This window comes from Oncorhynchus kisutch, linkage group LG1, assembly GCF_002021735.2.
Source record: "Oncorhynchus kisutch isolate 150728-3 linkage group LG1, Okis_V2, whole genome shotgun sequence".
In the NCBI taxonomy this organism is placed as follows: Eukaryota; Metazoa; Chordata; class Actinopteri; order Salmoniformes; family Salmonidae; genus Oncorhynchus; species Oncorhynchus kisutch.
In genome coordinates, this window is record NC_034174.2 from 27238277 (window position 1) to 27262372 (window position 24096).

General features: G+C 42.8%; 1 protein-coding gene across 2 annotated transcripts; it reads right to left on the bottom strand.

Moving 5' to 3' along the window:
• On the bottom strand, window positions 1–24096 carry LOC109907314 (uncharacterized). Of its 2 annotated transcripts, none has more exons than XM_020505321.2 (8): window positions 23889–24096; window positions 8286–8405; window positions 6834–7078; window positions 6648–6728; window positions 3734–3854; window positions 3585–3637; window positions 1910–2059; window positions 1–1439 (listed from the first exon to the last, which is right to left on the bottom strand). In XM_020505321.2, the coding sequence occupies exons 1-8, from the start codon at window positions 23974–23976 to the stop codon at window positions 1257–1259; spliced, it is 1041 nt and encodes a 346-aa protein (XP_020360910.1). In that variant the 5' UTR covers window positions 23977–24096; the 3' UTR covers window positions 1–1256. The 2 variants fall into 2 exon arrangements, with proteins under 2 accessions (XP_020360910.1, XP_020360836.1); XM_020505247.2 differs by having other exon boundaries at window positions 6648–6749.

Below are 24096 nucleotides of genomic sequence, written 5' to 3' on the forward strand. Positions count from 1 at the left end.
TACATCTTTCATCCATGTAACTGATGTTTCATGATGAACTGATTTATTAAGGACATTTAAAGGGCCTTGGGAATGTTGAACATGTTACTAGGGGTTTTGTAGATATTTAAAGGCAGTGCTTCGCCACACAAAACCGACAGGTTATGTCTGTTTTTCGGGTTTGATAAGATTAGTCTACCTGGTTCAACATTCTCAAAGACACAGTGCTGAATCAGAACAGAAAAAAAACATGTAAACAACTACAATATAATGTTCGTCATGATGGAAATTGTGACACACTACACTCTTAGAAAAAAAGGGGTGCAAAATGGTTCTTTGGCTGTCCCATAGGAGAACTCTTTTTGGTTCCAGGTAGAACCCTTTTGGGTGCCATGTAGAACTCTCTGTGGAAAGGGTTCTACATGGAACCCAAAAGGGTTCTACCTTCAAATGGTTTTCCTATGGGGAGAGCTGAAGAACCCTTTTAGGTTCTAGATAGCACAGTGTAGGCCTACATAATTATGAAACAAACATATGGCAGCCCATCTCACACAACTATTATGATAGGCCTTGATAAAAGGCAACATGATTCAACTCTGATCTCTGCACTAGCCAATCACATTGATACCCATTTTAAAGCTGCCTATTAAAATCTCTTCAATGCTTGAAATAATCTCCATGTATCACTCTTTCTCCGCTTCTGTTACCCAAATGTAATTTTTTACCTCAAACAGGAGGTTCAAGCAAACGATCACACCAGATCATACAAGCGATACTTTAAACTACGATGACCCTTTTAGTTCAAATGAGTCCATTTGAGATCGGAAAGACTAAGAATTCGAATATACTGTGCTTCATACATGAATTTGGAAACAGCAACACAAATTGTCAATTTTGGTGATTTCTTGTTAATTTCTTGCAGCAATTATTGTTTTTGGAATGCAGTCTCAACCTGCTGTCCAGTCCCCCAAACTCAGTGTTTAGGCTCCTTCTCTACCACCACTGAAACCTGTTAGAGGCCAGTGATCACAATCTCTTCTCTTCACATTACAGGCCTCGTCATTATCGTCATAGTCATCATCTTCATCATTGTCATCATCCTGGGAGTCAAGGGTTACATGGGGAAAGGTGAGGTGGGCTTGGATATTGAATTGTTGTTTAGTGTTAGAGTCTTGTTTCCCCGGGTACACTATGAGGGGAGAGGGATTGGGAATGTGGTGATGATGGTGAGCAGGAGGAATGAACATGGGGCGTTGGGGATGTAATTCAGAACTCGTTCACATCTCAGTGTCAGCAACCGAGGTCTGGGTGGCAGGTTGGCCGTTGTTGGGTGGTGGCTGGCTCTCAGGAAACTCCCCATTTCTGGTGGGCTTCACCAGGGGCTCCTGTGACTGCAGAGGGGCCACAGACACCAGGGTGTTGGCCTGGTTCTCCTCATACACCTGGAAACCCTCTTCAGCCTATGGGCAGAGGAACCATAGAGATTCGATTAGAGGAACCTTGATGGTAGGTTGGGCTTGGTAATAAGTGTTATTGTGATACAGTACAGATTTAACTGAAGGAATAATATGTTTTGTATGTTGTTCAGAAAAGCAAACGTGTATATGTGTACGGAAGGGAAGGTAAAGTTGAAGGTGAAGCCTGATGACGAGAGGATTTAAAAGCAATCACTTTCTCCCTATGATGGAATTCAAACACGAATGGTGGAGTCAGGGAGTCGTGTCACTTTTGTCTGAGGAGGTCTTAACTATCTTGGTTGAGGTTAGGAATATTTGTGTCAATCAGATGAGGACATTGAGGTTTGTTTATAAAATGCCTATGATAAATGAGTGTGAAAACAAGACCCACCCAATCTTCCCAGTAAACTGGGTCCTGTACACAGTATTAGTTTGCTATGGGTCTCTCTCACGTCATGGCCACTCTGACTCACCAGTCTCGCTCCCTTGGGTGGTGGGCGGTGGGTTTTCAGGTAGTAGCCTGCGATGAGAAGAATAGCCAGGAGCAGTCCAGTGAGCAACAGGGAGACCAGTACCAGTTTGGATTTCTTCCCCCAGCGAGGAACAGCCTCCTCAAAATCAATCTAGAGAGAGAAGGAGAGTTATACACATAATAATATAAGGAATTCAGGCTGTACTTTGACGTTATACCCTATGTGAATTATAGTGGTATATAATCTGCATTGTCTTGTTTTAGATGCTTTACTGACACTAGGAATAGCAGTGCCCCTGATGCCTCCTTGGATCAGGCTATTTTACCCCCAGACTGTAGAGGATGGATGAATAGTAGTGCCCCTGATGCCTCCTTGGATCAGGCTATTTTACCCCCAGACTGTAGAGGATGGACTTCAGGCTTTATGTGGCCTGGGCTAGCATAAAGTTCAAGAGATTCAACTGAGTGGAAAAAGGCCAGCATCTCCCTACACCAGTGTTCCCCAGCCCACAATTTTTTAAATTTTAATTATTGGACATAAAAGACTGTAAAAACACCAGCAAATCAGCTCGAACACATAATAGAGATATATCCCTTTTGTCTGAGGAGGTCTTAAGTATCTTGGCTGAGGTTAGGAATGTTGGTGTCAATCAGATAGGAGATTGAGGTTAGCTTATACGATAACTATGATGAATGATAGTGAAAACAAGACACCAAAGGAAAGCAGTTCCACATGCTTCTCTCTAAACCAGCATTTGGGTGTGGCCCATATAAAGCTATTTCAGATTGTCATTTTTTATTTGAATTGTTGAACATAAAACACTTTAAAAACACCAGCAAATCCAAGTGATTTTCATTTGGGAAATCTGTTCCAAAGTATTCCCACGCATAATTGAGAGATATACAGTATGTGATCGTATACAAATGCAAGCAAGGTTTGAAATGATTATGTTTTAGTCAAATACTATCTGTTTGTTCTTCTTGCAGTCAATTTGCAGTCTACAAATTATTTGTAATTATGTTCCGGCCCCCTGACCATCCGCTCAAGTAAAAAAAATCAGCCCCTGGCTGAATCTAGTAAATGATCCCTGCCCTACACCCTTCAGACCAGAGCAGTATCTAAACACAAAGGTGCCATTGAATTAACTGACCAACATAATGAGAAGATTGTGGACGGGTGCAGCTCACTTAACTGTTTAACGCGGCAGGGCAGAGTTAGGGGGGTTGTAGGGATGGAGCACAGAGTATGTCTAATGTCAAAGGGACAACCAGGTTGAATCATGAGAAGGAAACACCCATTCCTCATTCCCATTGGGAACACTCAACCCCATCTCCACCGGGAACATAAATTAATTCCAGCTGACAGGAAAGTGGGGATTGTTTTCTGTTTGTCATACAGCATCTTCCTGGGCAGCTTGGAGCCATGAGTGAGGATTCCTGTCTGGTGGAGGAGTGCCTCACAGTGGTGTTTATCTCACAATGGTTAGATAAGGAGCCGAATCAGCATTGTGCCTCACCTACCACGGTGCACAAATTAAAGCATTTGTATTGTGGGTGTGACAGCAATGGACACTGATCATAATGCCTTTCTCATGAAGTGTATGTGGTGTGAATTATGTGAACGTCATATGTGTATGGGGAATTGGAATACTGAATGGAGAGAAGTGATACTCTACCTTGTCTTTAATGTTGTCATTGTTGAACTTCTCAGCCATCCCTTTTGCATCAGCTGTAAGTAGAGATGATGATTTGGTTAATGTTTTTTCAACACCAGACACCCAACAGAATAATCCCACATCATTAAAAAGGAGAAGAGGGAAGCAACCTTCTATACATTGGCCAGAGATCAGGATTTCATTGGAGTTGTCCTCCTGGTAGACCTCCAGTTTACAGTCGTCTCCACACAGGTGCTCCAACACACTCTCAATTTTAGACCTGGTCTCCTCCTGTGGAAATATCAGTTGGATTAATAACAAAGTATGTGAATTTGGGGCTGAACCTGGTCATCCTAGTTAACAGAAATGTGTACAAACAGAAATGTGTTCAAACAGAAATGTGTTCAAACAGAAATGTGTTCACACAGAAATGAAATGTGTTCAAACAGAAATGTGTTCACACAGAAATGAAATGTGTTCAAACAGAAATGTGTACAAACAGAAATGTGTTCAAACAGAAATGTGTACAAAAAGAAATGTGTTCACACAGAAATTAAATGTGTTCAAACAGAAATGTGTTCAAACAGAAATGTGTTCAAACAGAAATGTGTTCAAACAGAAATGTGTTCAAACAGAAATGTGTACAAACAGAAATGTGTTCACACAGAAATGAAATGTGTTCACACAGAAATGAAATGTGTTCACACAGAAATGAAATGTGTTCACACAGAAATGAAATGTGTACAAAAAGAAATGTGTTCACACAGAAATGTGTTCACACAGAAATGTGTTCAAACAGAAATGAAATGTGTTCAAACAGAAATGTGTTCACACAGAAATGAAATGTGTTCAAACAGAAATGTGTACAAACAGAAATGTGTTCAAACAGAAATGTGTACAAAAAGAAATGTGTTCACACAGAAATTAAATGTGTTCAAACAGAAATGTGTTCAAACAGAAATGTGTTCAAACAGAAATGTGTACAAACAGAAATGTGTTCACACAGAAATGAAATGTGTTCACACAGAAATGAAATGTGTTCACACAGAAATGAAATGTGTACAAAAAGAAATGTGTTCACACAGAAATGTGTTCACACAGAAATGTGTTCAAACAGAAATGAAATGTGTTCAAACAGAAATGTGTTCACACAGAAATGTGTTCAAACAGAAATGTGTTCACACAGAAATGAAATGTGGTAATATACATTCTCATGAATACACAGTTACAACTATGGGTCTTTGAAATGTACACCACAAAAGGGCCACACCCCCCTCCCATGTCCCTCTCCCTTTACCCAATAAATTATATCACAACCTTGCAATACTCCACCCTATTTAACATGGTCCAAAAACAGCCACTAGCACTCACAGACGGCTCTGCTCAAACCTTTGATCCCAGCCCCAGATAGGACAGCTGGCTTCTTTACAAAGCTAAGGAAACAGGATCGCTCTCAAGGCCTCATCTGCTACGGCACTCAGAGCATGTTCAATACAGTGCATGTAAAGCACACAAATTCTCATCTTTAAGTTGAAAACAGTTTTATTCACGTCGTTCTCGGCTGTTTCTTGTTCCCTGATGCAGTCTCTTGGGTCCTGCCCCTGATGCTTTATTGTCTTGTGTAGTCAGTGCATAGCATGGCGGGTTTTCTAACATTTTCAAGATGTTTCCATTCTATACTTTTTTTAAGTATTTAGTAATATGTTCATAATTGAAAAACATATTTTTAAAAACCCATCTACAGTATATATGATCCTCATATAATTGGAAACATACATGGATCTTCACAAATGGGATGTGGTGTCTAACCCAGATGAAGCCAATCAAGTCATAAAGCATAGCCTGGTGTAGGAGTGAGTGTGTCACTGATTACATGCCATGCTGCAGGGGGCTTTCCCATGCAGGCCTAGATGGAGAGGGGGGAGCTAAGTCCCATTCAAGACTCTTACACATTTTTTATTTATTTGACCTTTATTTAACTAGGCAAGTCAGTTAAGAACAAATTCTTATTTTCAATGACGGCCTAGGAACAGTGGGTTAACTGCCTGTTCAGGGGCAGAACGACAGATTTGTACCTTGTCAGCTCGGGGATTTGAACTTGCAACCTTCCGGTTACTCGTCCAACGCTCTAACCACTAGGCCGCCCCACATGCCTCTTGATGTGTGATATCACCAAGGACTCCGTTATTTCAGGGCATTATTTAATACAATTTTATCTCGACTGAAATCAGCGGAGCTGGAGCTCCAGACGACAGGCAGCCTGGCAGACAGACACAGTTGAGGAAAGCGAGACGCCACTTCCCTTCACTTCCCTGGCCGGCACAGAGCGGAATTCCTGTTAGCCCAGCAGCCATTGCCCCAAGAGGCTGAGGAATCCCTTTTGTACACACGCTACAACAGTATCCCCACCACCGCCTTCCCACCTTTCACACCAACACTTTGAACACGTTCTTCCCCATGCCTCTCCTGTAGGCATGTCTTGGGTTGTAACAAACTATTTTTGCTCCCCCTCCTCACCTGGCAGGCATAACTAGGGAGGAGAAGGGCTGGTGTGTCACTAGCCTTCTTGTTCACTGCCCACGGGAGATGTTTTAATCACTGTAGCTTAATGAATAGGAATTTCCTGCTTAGCTAATGTGCACTGGTCTGATAAGGGGCAAATTGAAAGTGGCAATTTGCTATGATTTTGCCTCAGGAGTCGGTCATCTATAACATCTTACTCTGACTCTCACTACCCTCGATACAGTTTGAACTGAAGTGGACACTGCTGTGAGCGTTTCCTGTATGTTACATCAGGAAAAGTTGGCTTTTCCTTTAGTGAGGTGTATGTGTGTGTGTGTGTGTGTGTGTGTGTGTGTGTGTGTGTGTGTGTGTGTGTGTGTGTGTGTGTGTGTGTGTGTGTGTGTGTGTGTGTGTGTGTGTGTGTGTGTATGTGTGTGTGTGTGTATGTGTGTGAGTGTGTGTGTGTGTGTGTGTGTGTGTGTGTGTGTGTGTGTGTGTGTGTGTGTGTGTGTGTGTGTGTGTGTGTGTATGTGTGTGTGTATGTGTGTGTGTGTGTGTACACGTGGTGTGCTCATTACTTACACAGCTGGATGAGGCCTTGAGTTTCAGATTCACTGCATCTCTGTCCTGGACAGCTTCTTTATCAACACACATCACATCAGCCTGTAGAGAGACACCAGACCACTTCAGTTAGACTAGAGTGTGTATCGTTCATTCTGAACTTGGATTGGCGATTTGGATGACATTGTCACTGAACTCGAGGCTCACCTCTGGGATGAGCACAGTGTCACTGGATTGGGAGGTCTGAAACTGCTGGGGAGCCTGGGTCTCCTGGTTGTCATCTGGGTCTGTGATTCCTGCTTCACCAGCCTCCACTGTGGCCTCCCCTATGTCTGTGGTCTCCACTACCCCCTTGGTGACTGGAGTCGCTGTGGTGTCATGTAAGAAGCCTGACAGATCCAGGCCAGGAATACTGGGGAATACAATGATCTGGACTTGGGGTTTATCTGCTTCTGAAAAGAAAAGAAAAGTCTCTTTCTTAGTGTTTTATGTCCAGTCAGAGGCATCATGACCATAGGGGGCACAGGGGCACGTGCCCCCTCAGATTTTATTATTATTTTTGTTGTTGTTGTTTCTCTGTAATACTACTAGCCACCTAGCAATTTTATGAAGTTGTCTTTAGCTAGGCCAGAGGTTCCCAATTTCCCAACCTCATAACTAGCTACCAAGAAGCCATTTCAGGCTATCAAGCATAAAATAACCACCAGTCAGGAGGATACAGACAGTTGAAGTCGGAAGTTTATATACACCTTAGCCAACTACATTTAAACTCAGTTTGTCACAATTCCTGACATTTAATCCGTTAAAAAATTCCCAGTCTTATGTCAGTTAGGATCACCACTTTATTTTAAGAATGTGAAATGTCAGAATAATAGTAGAGCGAATGATTTATTTCAGCTTTTACTTCCTTCATCACATTCCCAGTGGGTCAGATGTTTACATACACTCAATTAGTATTTTCTTGGTCTTGGCTGATTTCTTTTGATTTTCCCATGATGTCAAGCAAAGAGGCACTGAGTTCGAAGGTAGACCTTGAAATACATCCACAGGCACACCTCCAATTGACTCAAATGATGTCAATTAGCCTATCAGAAGCTTCTAAAGCCATAACATAATTTTCTGGAATTTTCCAAGCTGTTTAAAGGCACAGTCAACTTAGTGTATGTCAACTTCTGACGCACTGGAGTTGTGATACAGTGAATTTTAAGTGAAATAATCTTTCTGTAAACAATTGTTGGAAAAATGACTTGTGTCATGCACAAAGTACATGTCCTAACCGACTTGCTAAAACTATAGTTTGTTAACAAGAAATTTGTGGAGTGGTTGAAAAACGAGTTTTAATGACTCGTGTGTAAACTTCTGACTTCAACTGTATGCTTAGATATGCAGAAAAATATACATATTTTGCGTAATGATTATGGCTCTAGATTGCAGGTGTTTGAAAAATGCAAAATTTCCGGAGGGGAGGCAAGGACCACCCCCCAGAAATCCTCATGTACTTTGTGTCCCCACAGATTTGAGGTGCATTGCGCCCCTGTGTCCACTTGATTTAAACATTTATGACAAAAAGCTGATAGGATGAGCCTAGGACGGTATATTAATACAGCAACACCAATAGTGGCTCTGTGGAGATCATCTTCTAATGGATCCATTTCTTACCTTCATCTGCCGGTTGTGTGGTGTCAATGTCATCTCCACGAATTAATTCAGCAACATCCACTGGCTGTGTGGGCCCAGTGACAACATCTGATTCACTCTCATCTTGTGCAACTACACCACCTGGAAGAGAACAACAAAGGGATAACTTGCACTATAACACTTGCATGCCAACACATACTGTAGAAACCATGGCAACTTTGTCACAGCAGTGATGTTCCTTTCTGAAAGAGTCTTCTACTTCACTAAGCTTAATAGCTGCTATTCTCATTTACACCAAGCTACATGGTCATTTGTCTGCACCTTCATATGACATTGTCTTTCCGAGCTATATTCAACTGATCCCACACCTGTGTCCAGGTCTATAGCACCACATTAATAGACAGCATGTGTGCAAACTGACTTTACTTAGCACTTAGACTCACAGGACTGATAGCAATCCTGCCACACCCATATAGTCTGGTATTACTAGTGATCCCAGGGGGGGGGGATCTCATTGGCTGTGAATGTAATCTTGACTGAGGTGTTTGTGTTGGAGCTATGCAGTCCATCTCTAATAGGTTCCAGGGCCTGACCTGAAATCAATTAGGCTCCATGCAGCACTAAGGAAGGGACTGTAATTAATAGCCCAACTGTGGGGTAACTCCTCAGCTCAGCCTGTGCAAATAAATGTTCTTGTCCTCTCCTGCAAATTGGCCTGACCCCTGACACACTCCTGCTGGGATGGTGGGTACAAGCCCCCCAGGGGAAATCTCTCTCTGGTCTAATGACAGACATTATGGGAGCTATGCAGCAAGCCCACTGGCTTTAATACATGGGCCTCTGGGTAATTTACTCTTTAAAGTCTTAGTATGTGCATCCATTTCCTCATACCTAGTTCGCTATGCAGCTGGACCGAGGAATGTGATTATTTCTTCCTCCTTCATAGCTACTTATGTAGATAAATATAATAACTGCAGACTTTCACACTCTCAAAAACAATCTTGTCATTTCTAAAACCTTGAAGAATTTGATATTTCAATGCTTAACTATCAGAAGACTGTAAAGTCTTTCATTGCCAGGTGTCATGCAATAAGAGAGATGCCGTTCAATGCTAAGAGGGTAAGGATATCTCCCCAGTGTGTGATTATAACACCCATTTATCCTCCACCAGTGTGAAGTCATACTGTGTATGTAAGTCTCTTGTGCCCGTATGTGCCTGTACGTGGGTGCTTTGACTGGGCGTCTTGATAGACCACTGATACCCTTACTTGGCGATGGCCATGTCTTTTAGACTGATGGGCTTTGGTACTGACACCATCTCAGTCCCAGCTCTCACATGCAAAGAAGTAATGGGAGAGATGTGCCTCCCAACAACAGTTCAGCCTCATTAGTCAGTGGAATACACAACATCAAGTCATCTAGGTGAATTAAGTTTCCATCTAGCTAGCCTGTTAAACAGCCGAACGCCCTGCTGAAATATACTGCTACTTTACTAAAACTGTTGGTGCACAGTGATGTCGAAACCATAATTTGATTTAAAAAATAGCCATAGTTCTACCTATCAGGCCCTCTGAGGTAAAAGCTTGTTTTACACAATGTGATGTGTCATTTTATCTTTTCAAGTACTGTAGTGGTGGGTTAAATCAAGTACAAAACTTATAATGTAGTTTGTCATATTATTTTCTAGTCTTGTCAGCAACTATATTTCATGTGAGCAGTGCTAATGCAGTGCATACCATACGGAGCATTGTATGTTTAATAAACTAAACTGGGCAAAGATCTTGCTATGAAATATCTTAATAAGCTGTGCACCTGACTCCCTTTTTCCTGAGATTGAACATGTTTACTGAGATAGTTATGGCAACGAAGAAAGCTCTGCAATCGTTTGCCCCCCGTAGCCTTCTCCTCTAACACAACGGCATTACCTCATCCACGTGGCTTTGCCAAAATTCTGTGAATCTCATTAAGACTCTCTCCTCCCTCCCTGCCTTTTCCCAATGCAGTTAAACAATGTTGTTTTCTGGTTAAACCCACAGAAGCTTTGTCCAAGACAGAACTGAATGTTGCATAATTGGGCTGGGTTTGGATAAGCTACTGTATCACCATGTTGGACATTTCCGACTGTCTTTCCACCCTGTTTACTTGTGGAATTGAACTTTTATAGTCAGTTGTTGCAGTATGCTAAATGCAGTGTGTTGCATTGATTGGACTTGCTAAATCAGTATGAAGAGCAAGTGCCACAAGTGCAAAACAGTCAGCGTGCCACGTAAACAGGTGGGTCAACAGTACTGAAGGAGGTCTCACACTGGCATACTTAAGACTAGCAACTGTTGGTTATAGCAGTCATGTGTTTTGTGACAATTTAATTGTGTTTACGAGCTACCTCTCTGTCATTGTAATTAATTTATGTGCATATTGCTACCAGCTCTGTATTAGGTACATAACAGCCCAAAGAGCCAGCCAACCAGAGTCTATTTACCAAGAGATTTTTCATCTGTATTTTTTGTAGCTGTCTATATACCACCACAAACTGAGTGAGGTTTTAGTACCAGCATCTATGAGCTGTATACGGCCTTAAGCAAACAGGAAAACGCTCCAGAGGCGGCGCTCCTAGTAGCCGAGGACTTCAATGCACCACTGACTCAGCCAATAAGAAAGTGGTCAGATGAAACAGATGTTAAGCTAAAGGACTGTTTTACCAGCACAGACTGGAATATGTTCTGGGATTCTTCCGATGTCATTGTGGAGTACACCACATCAGTCACTGGCTTCATCAATAAGTGACGTCATCCACACAGTGACGTACATAGATACCCCAACCAGAAGCCATGGATTACAGGCAACATCCACATTGAGCTAAACGGTAGAGCTTCTGATTTCAAGGAGTGGGACTCTTACCCGGAAGCTTTTAAGAAATTCCGCTATGCCCTCCAACAAACCATCAAACAACAAAAAGCGTCTGTACAGGACTAAGATCGAATCGTACTACACCGCCTCCGACTCTCGTTGGATGCAAACTATTACAGACTACAAAGGGAAGCACAGCCCCGAGCTGCTCAGTGACACAAGCCTACCAGACGAGATAAATAACTTCTATGCTTGCTTTGAGGCAAGTAACACTGAAGCATGCATAAGAGCATCAGCTGTTCCGGATGACTGTGTGATCACGCTCTCCATAGTCTATGTGAGTAAGACCTTTAAACAGGTCAACATTCACAAGGACGCAGGGCCAGACGGATTACCAGGACGTGTACTCCGATCATGCGCTGACCAACTGGCAAGTGTCTTCACTGATATTTTCAACCTGTCCCTGACTGAGTCTGTAATACCAACATGTTTCAAGCAGACCACCATAGTCCCTGTAACCAACAACACCAAGGTAACCTGCCTAAATAACTACCGACCCGTAGCACTCACGTCTGTAGCCATGAAGTGCTTTGAAAGGCTGGTCATGGCTCACATCTACACCATTATCTCAGAAACCCTAGACCCACTCCAATTTGCATACTGCCCCAACAGATCCACAGATGATGCAATCTCTATTGCACTCACCACTGCCCCTTCCCACCTGGACAAAAGGAACACCTATGTGAGAATGCTATTTATTGACTACAGCGTTCAACACCATAGTGCCTACAAAATTCACCACTAAGCTAAGGACCCTGGGACTAAACACCTCCCTCTGCAACTGGACCCTGGACTTCCTGACAGGCCGCCCCCAGGTAGTAAGGGGAGGTAATAACACATCCACCACGCTGACCCTCAACACGGGGGACCCTCAGGGGTGCATGCTCAGTCCCCTCCTGTACTCCCTGTTCACTCCCAATTACCTCGGTGTCCCCCGCACATTGATTCTGTACCGGTACCCCCTGTATATAGCCTCCACATTGACTCTGTACTGGTACCCCCTGTATATAGCCTCGCTATTGTTATTTTACTGCTGCTGTTTAATTATTTGTTACTTTTATTTTCTACTTAACACTTTTTTTTCTTAACTTCTTAAATCATTGTTTAAGGGCTTTTAAGTAAGCATTTCACTGTAAGGTTGTTGTATTCAGCGCATGTAACAAATACAAATTAATTTGATTTGATAACACCTGGTTGCTTAGTTTAAAACAGAGCCATACAGAGCATGTTGTTTATCAACCCGGCCAGCATGGCCATTAAAGCCTGAGCAGCCTTAATCACTGTCTGACCAGCCATCAGTCATCAGCTAGGTGTTCTACACACAAACCCACTTAACAAGAATCTAACCTCAACATGGCAGCACTGGTAGAGCACAGTTTCTCTGAACCCCCCCACCCCACAAAGTCAGAATTTGGACGCTCTGATAGCTGTCCATGGTTCTGAAATTGCAATGTCTATGTATCTTCCCGTCGATAGGCTGTCAGATAATTTGGTGCTAATGCTTGTAGTAGCCTATTGCTTTGCTTTAATGGATACATGCTTATTTATATTTGGTTGTCAAGCCTACTGCTTATGTTAAGCCTAAGGCTTATGTTTCATGAAGCTATAGAATGCTAGCTGGTGGCATAAATGCACACTACCGTTGAAAAGTTTGGGGTCACTTAGAAATGTCCTTGTTTTCCATGAAAACATACATGAAATTAGTTACAAAATGAATAGGAAATATAGTCAAGACGTTGACAAGGTTATAAATTATGATTTATAATTGAAATAATAATTGTGTCCTTCAAACTTTGCTTTCATTAAAGAATCCTCCATTTGCAGCAATTACAGCCTTGCAAACCTTTGGCATTTTAGTTGTCAAGTTGTTGAAGTAATCTGAAGAGATTTCACCCCATGCTTCCTGAAGCACCTCCCACAAGTTGGATTGGCTTGATGGGCACTTCTTACGTACCATGCGGTCAAGCTGCTCCCACAACAGCTCATTAGGGTTGAGATCCTGTGACTGTGCTGGCCACTCCATTATAGACAGAATACCAGCTAACTGCTTCTTCCCTAAATAGTTCTTGCATAGTTTGGAGCTGTGCTTTGTGTCATTGTCCTGTTGTAGGAGGAAATTGGCTCAAATTTAGCGCCTTCCGCAGGATATGGCATGACTTTGCAAAATGGAGTGATAGCCTTCCTTCTTCAAGATCCCTTTAATCCTGTACAAATCTTCCACTTTACCACCACCAAAGCACCCCAGACCATCACATTGCCTCCACCATGCTTGACAGATGGCGTCAAGCACTCCTCCAGCATCTTTTATTTTTTTTCTGCTCCTCACGAATGTTCTTCTTTGTGATCCGAACACTTTTTTCCAATCTTCCTCTATCTGGTGTCTATGTTCTTTTGCACATTTTAATCTTTTCTTTTTATTGGCCAGTCTGAGGTGGCTTTTTCTTTGCCAACTCTGCCTAGAAGGCCAGCATCCCGTAGTCGCCTCTTCACTGTTGACGTTGAGACTGCTGTTTTGCGGGAACTATTTAATGAAGCTGCCAGTTGAGGACTTTTTTTCAAACCAGACACTCTAATGTACTTGCTCAGTTGTTGACTGGGGCCTCCCACTCCTCTTTCTATTCTGCTTAGAGCCAGTTTGCTCTGTTCTGTGAAGGGAGTAGTACACAGCGTTGTAAGAGATCTTCAGTTTCTTGCCAATTTCTCGCATGGAATAGCCTTAATTTCTCAGAACAAGAATAGACTGATGAGTTTTAGAAGAAAGGTCTTCGTTTTGGGCCAATTTGAGCCTGTAATGGAACCCAGAAATGCTGATGCTCCAGATACTCAAGTAGTCTAAAGAAGGCCAGTGTTCTTGCTTCTTTAACCAGAACAACAGTTTTCAGCTGTGCTAACATAATTGCAAAAGGGTTTTCTATTGATCAATTAGTCTTTTAAATGATAAACTTGGATTAGCTAACACAACGTGCCATTGGAACACAGGAGTGATGGCTGCTGATAATGGGCCTCTGTATGCCTATGTAGATATTCCATTGAAAAAAATCAGCTGTTTCCAGCTACAATAGTCATTTACAACATCAACAATGTCTACACTGTATTTCTGATCAATTTGATGTTATTTTAATGGACAAAAAATTTGCTTCTCTTTCAAAAACAAGGACATTTCTAATTGATCCCAAACTTTTTGAACTGTAGTGTATATACTTGTTGAGTAATTAAAGTGGGAAATTCAAACATTGCAGATTGTAAAATAAATTTTCAATGAAACAGCATACTAATCAGTAACCAATAGATTTTTACATTTTTATATACAACTGTCCTGTAGGCCTATATTCATCATCGCCAGCACCACCCCAATATCAACATATGTGAAAATGGCACGGTTCTATGTTTTGCAGTAAAAATAATAGAGGAAGATAATGACATCATCAACCAATTAGTAGGAATTTAGTAGGCAATGCCTACTCATAATTGATTTAAATCACACGACGCACACCAGGGTAGCCTAGTGGTATGAGTATTGGGCCAGTAACTGAAAGGTTGCAAGATTAAATCCCTGAGCAGACAAGGTAAAAATCTGTTATTCTGCCCCTGAACAAGGCAGTTAACCCACTGTTCCTAGGCTGTCATTGAAAATAGGCAGTTGTTCTTAACTGACTTGCCTAGTTAAATAAAGGTTAAAAAATAATAATACACAACAACAAAAAATAATGTCACTGCAAACACTTATCTTCATGTATTATTTTTTTACTACAAAACTAATTTTCTCATATGTTGAAGATGGGGTGGTGCTGGAGATGATGAACATGAAGTCAAAAGTTTTTTAAATGTCCCTTTAATGCCAAATAATACAATCAATCCACTGTCAAAACAATAGCTTACTATGGATTGTTTCATTATGCAGACAATGAAGTCTAGCCTACTAGCCTATCTACAGTGCCTTGCAAAAGTATTCGGCCCCCTTGAACTTTGCGACCTTTTGCCACATTTCAGGCTTCAAACATAAAGATATAAAACTGTATTTTTTTGTGAAGAATCAACAACAAGTGGAACACAATCATGAAGTGGTACGACATTTATTGGATATTTCAAACTTTTTTAACAAATCAAAAACTGAAAAATTATTCAGCCCCCTTAAGTTAATACTTTGTAGCGCCACCTTTTGCTGCGATTACAGCTGTAAGTCGCTTGGGGTATGTCTCTATCAGTTTTGCACATAGAGAGACTGACATTTTTTCCCATTCCTCCTTGCAAAACAGCTCGAGCTCAGTGAGGTTGGATGGAGAGCATTTGTGAACAGCAGTTTTCAGTTCTTTCCACAGATTCTCGATTGGATTCAGGTCTGGACTTTGACTTGGCCATTCTAACACCTGGATATGTTTATTTTTGAACCATTCCATTGTAGATTTTGCTTTATGTTTTGGATCATTGTCTTGTTGGAAGACAAATCTCCGTCCCAGTCTCAGGTCTTTTGCAGACTCCATCAGGTTTTCTTCCAGAATGGTCCTGTATTTGGCTCCATCCATCTTCCCATCAATTTTAACCATCTTCCCTGTCCTTGCTGAAGAAAAGCAGGCCCAAACCATGATGCTGCCACCACCATGTTTGACAGTGGGGATGGTGTGTTCAGTGTGATGAGCTGTGTTGCTTTTACGCCAAACATAACGTTTTGCATTGTTGCCAAAAAGTCCAATTTTGGTTTCATCTGACCAGAGCACCTTCTTCCACATGTTTGGTGTGTCTCCCAGGTGGCTTGTGGCAAACTTTAAACAACACTTTTTATGGATATCTTTAAGAAAGGGCTTTCTTCTTGCCACTCTTCCATAAAGGCCAGATTTGTGCAATATACGACTGATTGTTGTCCTATGGACAGAGTCTCCCACCTCAGCTGTAGATCTCTGCAGTTCATCCAGAGTGATCATGGGCCTCTTGGCTGCATCTCTGATCAGTCTTCTCCTTGTATGAGCTGAAAGTTTAGAGGGACGGCCAGGTCTTGGTAGATTTGCAGTGGTCTGATACTCCTTCCATTTCAATATTATCGCTTGCACAGTGCTCCTTGGGATGTTTAAAGCTTGGGAAATATTTTTCTATCCAAATCCGGCTTTAAACTTCTTCACAACAGGATCTCGGACCTGCCTGGTGTTTTCCTTGTTCTTCATGATGCTCTCTGCGCCTTTAACGGACCTCTGAGACTATCACAGTGCAGGTGCATTTATACGGAGACTTGATTACACACAGGTGGATTGTATTTATCATCATTAGTCATTTAGGTCAACATTGGATCATTCAGAGATCCTTACTGAACTTCTGGAGAGAGTTTGCTGCACTGAAAGTAAAGGGGCTGAATAATTTTGCACGCCCAATTTTTCAGTTTTTTATTTGTTAGAAAAGTTTGAAATATCCAATAAATGTCGTTCCACTTCATGATTGTGTCCCACTTGTTGTTGATTCTTCACAAAAAAATACAGTTTTATATCTTTATGTTTGAAGCATGAAATACGGCAAAAGGTCGCAAAGTTCAAGGGGGCCGAATACTTTCGCAAGGCACTGTATAGCTATATACAATATTTAGATGGTAGAGTGTAAATATAAATGGAAACATGCTCCAGGTGAAACCTATGATCCTTTATAAATGTATCTTGTTAAAACCACTTCAATCAGTGTAGATGAAGCGAAGGAGACAGGTTAAATCCATATTTTTAAGCCTTGAGACAACTGAGACATGGATTGTGTGTGTGTGCCATTCAAAGGGATATTGGGCAAGACAAAATACTGAAGTGCCTTTGAACGGGGCATGGTAGTAGGTGCCAGGTGCACCGGTTTGAGTGTGTCTGCAACGCTACTGGGTTTTTCATGCTCAACAGTTTCCCATGTGTATCAAGAATGGTCCACCCCCCAAAGGACATCCAGCCACCTTGACACCACTGTGGGAAGCATTGGAGAACATGGGCCAACATCCCTGTGGAATGCTTCGACATCTTGTAGAGTGCATGCTCTGACAAATTGAGGCTCTTCTTGGGGAAAAAGGGGTGTAAACTCAACATTAGTGTATATTACAGATTGGAACTCGGACTCCACGCTGACGAGGCTATCCGTCTCTTCACTCGTAGGTTTACCCGTGTTCATAGAAGGGGTGTTGCTCTCATGAGCGCGGGTGTGTCTCTGGCAGTCATCAGCTTGATTTTCAGGGAGAGGAGGAGGAGGAGAAGTGAGTTCCTCTCACTTGAGGAACTGAGGGGAGGAAGAAGAGGAGAAGCAAGGCCACTGTTATTGGCGTGCCCGGGCAGTGAGGTCTCTGTCAGGACTGTTAGGCTGCTAGTACCAGCTGCTGCATAAGTAGGCCTACTAGCTTCCACCTGCCATGGTGTTTCGTCAGTCAAGGAGGAGGTGGTGGTAGCTTTACTGATGTGGTTATCTTCAGTAAGTTGGCACGAGCTTGATCAGATAAAGCTTTTTTGCAGTTTTTTTGTGCACCACTTTGTTCTTGCCTTTTACTTATCCATCTTGAAAAACAAACTCACTCTCCATCATCCGAGTCTGACCTGATTCACGTAACTGTTTTTTTTTAACTTGATAGCCAATTAGATGAGGAGGCCGAGGCGTGCTGCCGCTGGCGCCGCTGAGAAATGGGCTAATTAGATCCATGAAAACTAGTCTGACTAACTCATCTTCTACCCATGTAGATGTAGACAACACAAACACTTTGCTTGCTACATGTGGAAACTAAAAGGCAGGATTACTGTCAAAAGTATTTATAAAAAATAAACATAGGTGTGAGACGACGGCACATGAGGCCCCAGAGCCCCCCCCCCCCCCCCCCCCCCACACACACACACACCCTCAATGGGGGTTTACGCTATGCCAGTACATAGCAGTCATCTCATCGTTACCAGACATGGTAACGTCAAGGAACCTTTGAATACCATTTTGCTTCATTTTGATTTGCTTTTTAAGGGCTCCATGTTTCATGACATTATATGGCTGTTAATGTTAATTTCAGGCAACTGGTGGTGCAGTATGAACGATTTGACATAGTTGTTAGTCATCACCGATGATCCTCACTATATGGGAATGGAAGTGGAAATAACTTTTAACATAGCTGTGGAGCACACTAGGGCCAGTATGTAGTCATCCCCTTTGGTTTGTGTTGTAATGGATACAGTGGGGTCTTGTGGGGTGAGCTGCCAGGCCGCTAAGAGCAGGAGGTTAGCAATCAGACAGAACACTTCCTCTGATTCTCACAGGATGACCTCTCCTTTGCCCTCTACCCAGGAACCACAGCTATAGCTAACCTGTCTATGATTTACTGCATCCATTCCTTATATTGAGACCTCCTTTGTCTCTCTACCTCTCTTTTTATTCTTCTTACCTATTCTTTATGTGTTGCATGGAGCACTAATGTGAAGCCCTGAACCATGTCACTTAACCCCCCCCCCCCACCCCCACCTCCGGAATGCCGGCAGGAGCAGCCTTGGAGGAGAACAAGCCAGCTTAACATATAGGCAACCCCCCATCTGTTCCACCCACCCTCCTACAGTTGTGGACTTCTTATCCCCAGGAACTACAGAGGTGAGAAGTATATGCATTCACCAGGCGCATCCCTCCCACGCAACCCACAGTCATGCCCACAGTCAGAGCTGGGTAGTGGCACTGTCTTCCCATGGCCAGCAACATACAACCAGACTGGCCCATACAGTAGGCTACTCCTCTCTGCTGCTGGAGGGGCAGGGGCAGAGTAGGCTTTGGACTATGACACAGGGCTTAGTGAGATGATAATGGTCTGCAGGCACGAGTTGACCACAATTCTCACATAGTGTGCAATGGTAACCACATGAGATAGTGTTTGCACAAGGAGAGCCAAACACGCAAACTCTAAAACAAACTGTCTCATTAATCTTCAAATTCCACAAATAAAATGCTGCTTTAGCCAAAACCTTTTTTTCCACTGTCTATAAAGCTAAATTACCATATTTAAAATAAAGGGGTCTCCTCTATACAAGACAGGTTCTATAAACTGGACTGACATATCTATTTTCTTTGCATCAGCGATATATGTTTGGAATGTTCCTCACATATCCTCCAACAGGATATGTGTGAAGGGTGGCTCAGTGAGGAATGAGAGGGGTGTGTGGGAGAAGGGGCACCGGGTGACCCTGCGTGTCAGACCCTCATTATAACCCACACATGTCTGTCATAACACCCCTCTGACACCCTCCATGTATAGTTGTCAGTACACAGTGCCACCAAAGCAAAAAAGCCAGGGTAACATTCTCAGGAAACGATTCATTGTTTTCCACGGTGATCATACGGTTAGGCTCTCCCTCTCTTTTGTGTTCAGTATTGAAGTCCTGTTCTCACTAATAGTTACAATGCTGAATGAAACCTCACTCTACTGGCAATTCTAGCCACTTAGATTTATCTTGTGTATGATTCTATAGTACAACTGAGGAATTTGCGTCTGAAAGTGCCACTTTTAGTGGCTGAGGAATGGGACATTGGACCTCAGTCCCTCGGGAGGTGAACACAGTATTGCAACTCTAGACTCCTGACCTGCTATCTTAAACTCTGTCTCTGTCACAGAACCAGCCCAGCCCTCTTTTCCCTGGCATTAAACCCAGAAAGAGGATGGAGGATCTCGTGTTTTTAATCAAGCTCCAGTGCTGCACCCATGGCTCATCCCACCCTGGGGCTACGACAGCCAGGTTCTGGGGACTTCAGTCAGAAGCTCTCATCCCACCCTGGGGCTACGACAGCCAGGTTCTGGGGACTTCAGTCAGAAGCTCTCATCCCACCCTGGGGCTATGACAGCTAGGTTCTGGGGACTTCAGTCAGGAGCTCTCATCCCACCCTGGGGCTACAACAGCCAGGTTCTGGGGACTTCAGTCAGAAGCTCTCATCCCACCCTGGGGCTACGACAGCCAGGTTCTGGGGACTTCAGTCAGAAGCTCTCATCCCACCCTGGGGCTATGACAGCTAGGTTCTGGGGACTTCAGTCAGAAGCTCTCATCCCACCCTGGGGCTACGACAGCCAGGTTCTGGGGACTTCAGTCAGAAGCTCTCATCCCACCCTGGGGCTATGACAGCTAGGTTCTGGGGACTTCAGTCAGAAGCTCTCATCCCACCCTGGGGCTATGACAGCTAGGTTCTGGGGACTTCAGTCAGAAGCTCTCATCCCACCCTGGGGCTACGACAGCCAGGTTCTGGGGACTTCAGTCAGAAGCTCTCATCCCACCCTGGGGCTACGACAGCTAGGTTCTGGGGACTTCAGTCAGAAGCTCTCATCCCACCCTGGGGCTACGACAGCCAAGTGCTGGGGACTTCAGGACTCATCTGTTTCTACTTGTGTATGTATTTCACTGTACAGATTGTCTGTTACAGGTTCACTGCTGTATACATTACCTTAACTGTTCCTGTCTGGGAGGAGTAAATCAGTAAAAGTTTGGACATTGATTCAGTTCAGAGAGAATCACAAGGAGATTTCAAATCTCCTGCAGACAAATTACTACCATGACTCTGGAGGTGGTATTGAATAACAGCCATGTCCAGACTAAACTAGACAATATCAAGACACTAATCTGGAAACGTAGACTGGCCCTCAACCATAAATCAAATCAAATCAAATGTATTTATATAGCCCTTCGTACATCAGCTGATATCTCAAAGTGCTGTACAGAAACCCAGCCTAAAACCCCAAACAGAAAGCAATGCAGGTGTAGAAGCACAGAATGCTTTTCTATTTAGAATGATACATTTCTTATCTAATGTTAAGTGTCAATGTTTATTCTGCTTATCACCACAGATAGTAAAGGAAAGACATGTCCACTCTCCCACACAAAGATTGTTTCACAAAGTTAGAAACAACTATAAAACAGACTACAAAAATGTAACGATCAACTTGAAACAGTGTGATTTAGCAATCTTACAGAAACAAATATTTATTTATCCTTTATTTAACGAGGCAAGTCAGTTAAGAACAAATTCTTATTTACAATGACGGCCTACCCCGGCCAAACCCAGACAACGCTGGGCCAGTTGTGCACCTTCCTATGGGACTCCCAATCACAGCCAGATGTGATGCAGCCTGGATTCAAACCAGGTACTGTAGTGATGCATCTTGCACTGAGATGTAGTACCTTAGACCGCTGTGCCACTCGGGAGCCCAAAGAGGAAGACCTGTCCTTCTACAGGCCTTATAAGATACAAAATAAATGTTCCTGTTCCACAGGTGCTGGACATGGACTGGGTTTTCAGCCCTGGACATAATGGTATTTACTTTATGAGAGGAGTGGCTTCTTTGTTGTGTGAGTGTTCAGTAGATGTTGCTAAAACAATATCTATGATTCACATAATTGCAGGTCCTGAGGTCAGGTTGAGTTCCCTCAAACTAGTAAGCCTCCTAAAACCAGGGACAAGCATATGGCTTAAATCCTTTGTAGTCTGTTTATAAACACAACCTCTCTAAATTTTAGAAACTTTACTTGAGAACACTAGGTTGTTCTACTCCAATTGTGATTCATGCATGCGGCAGGTAAACTAGTGGTTGGGCCAGTAACTGAAAGGTTGCTGGTTTGAATCCCCGAGCTGACTTGGTGAAAAACCTGTCAATGTGCCATTGAGCAAGGCACTTAACCCTGGTTTCTCCGGATAAGAGTGTCTGCTAAATTACTCAAAATGTAAATTTACTCTCATCATGTGATGCTGAAATTAGATCCATTTATACTTTGTTTTGTTAAGTTTAACTTTTAGGGGTGACTTTAAAAAGTTACAATTGCATTAACTTTTGAGTGCTACAGTATGTTAGTAGTTCCCCTCATTCTGCTGTTTGGCTATAGCTCTTGAATCCATTCTCCAAACCCATCTCTGAAAAGCCCCTCCACCTTAACTACTGTACTGCAGCTATGCCAACATCTGTCTTTTAGCTCTGACTTAATCCACAGTACTACAGTAATTCTGCACAGTGCTTACATAATACAGCCCTCTCCCAGATTTCTAAAGTTGACCGGAGCATCCGGCTATAAAACAAATGGTATACAGTAAGTTGGACTTTGTTAGAAAGCAGAAGTACTTGTCTCTTCTCAGGAAATAGACTTTAAGAAAACTATACACTGTTTTGTTGCTTTCCCTCCTTTTCTCCCTCTTGCTTCTCCCGTTGCTTTACCACCTCTTGCTCCCATGCATTCTCCCTCCTACTGTTTAGGATAACTGTGAGGCATTCTGCTACCATTCATTTTTGTCAGCTAGCTTGGCATGGTGTTGTGATGTCCAGCTTTTCATTGAATGGTAAATTATATTAAACATGTGTCCACACAATCTTCAGATTCAAGATTCTCTTAAGATATGTGGAAACATAACATTTTTACTCTTCAACGTTAATCTACATGCATGTGTTCCACAGATCATAGCAGAACCAGCTGCCTTCAATTTATAGGAATAGATTTGTGCTTCCAATACCAATTACATCATTTATAATAAATCTAAGAAACATTGCATTACTTTCAGATTAAGCAATTTACTATGTCAATATTTCTTCCCACACCACAGCAAAAGACTAATGCAATTAGTGAGAACATAAATAACTGCTGTTGTTGCAATGTTAATTGATGTCCTTTTTTTTGGTGTTTACCTTTATTTAACTAGGCAAGTCAGTTAAGAACAAATTCTTATTTTAAATGACGGCCTAGGAACAGCGGGTTAACTGCCTGTTCAGGGGCAAAATGACAGATTTGTACCTTGTCAGCTCTGGGATTTGAACTTGCAACCTTCTGGTTACTAGTCCACTGCTCTAACCACTAGCCTACCCAGCCACCCCAGCTGGGTAACTTTTTGGGCTCCCAAGTGGCGCAGTGGTCTAAGACACTGCATCTCAGTGCTAAGAAGTGTCACTACAGACAGACAACCTGGTTCTGGAAATGTGTTAGATCAGATGGAGATGGCAAGAAAAACCTCCCAATCTTGTACTTAACCCTCTCATCAGGCATGTGGCCAGTGTTTATGGTCCAGATAATAGCTGCTATTCTGCCAAGACCAGTCGACACTCTAGGTGAACACAAAGAGAGTCTCTAATTGACATCATTTTACCCCTGGGTGCCTTGTTACGGCCCCTGCTGTATCAACACAACTCCCACCCACATTTTATACCCAAAAGTGCCTCACTCAACTTCCACCCTCGTCTCCCCACCCACCCCATACATCCACACACAACCATCTGCTAATTATAAACACACACAGCTCTCCCAGCTATAGTAGAACATTGGCATATAGTCAATGAAATAGCAGATATTGCAGCACAGCAAGTCAGCCCCGCAGCCTTGAAAGGGTCACATTGTTGAGAAGTAGTACAATTTGGAGAGAGCGTTCCCATAGGCAATAAATAGGCTCAGGTTATGCATGCAAGATTCAGCTGCACGGTGACTGCAGGTTTCATATTCAAATTGGCCCCTTTGTTTGCTACGTTATGTTACAAAGTAACTTTTCCCTTTCAGAATCATGGGGGGGGGGGGATTCCATGAAGTTATCCTGCATTTATAAATTATTACACACTGCTAAACCATGGGTTTATTTTCATGAAAGTGAAAATCATGTTGATACCGTTGTATAAAGTTGATAACATGAAAATCTCTGTGTTCAGCCTGCGACAACCCCTGAACCCCACCCCTGACCGCTCCCATGCTTTCTTTCAAGTTCAGCTTGAGGAGTCTGGATGTATGAGTTTTTACTTACCGTGAAAGAGGGTGGTGATGAGAAGCAAAGTGAATGCCAGCATTTTGTGGGTCTCATTCATTCTCTGTGTGGATGCTGCTACTGCCATTCTCCTCCTGTTTGTGTGAGCGTCCAGGGTGTGTGAGCGAGAGAGAAGGGGAGCACCAGTGGACCAGACCAGTTTAGGATTTCCTCTTACCGTGAGTGGGATGGGCCGGATAAAGTGCCG

What these genes read in the sequence shown, in the direction of transcription:
- LOC109907314 (XM_020505247.2), bottom strand. Translation starts at nt 23,976, where the DNA reads ATGGCAGTAGCAGCATCCACACAGAGAATGAATGAGACCCACAAAATG. An exon ending in CACACAACCGGCAGATGAAG is followed by an intron (nt 7,079 to 8,285) that starts GTAAGAAATGGA and finishes TTTTCTTTTCAG; the next exon opens with AAGCAGATAAACCCCAAGTC. An exon ending in ACACTGTGCTCATCCCAGAG is followed by an intron (nt 6,750 to 6,833) that starts GTGAGCCTCGAG and finishes GTCTAACTGAAG; the next exon opens with TGGTCTGGTGTCTCTCTACA.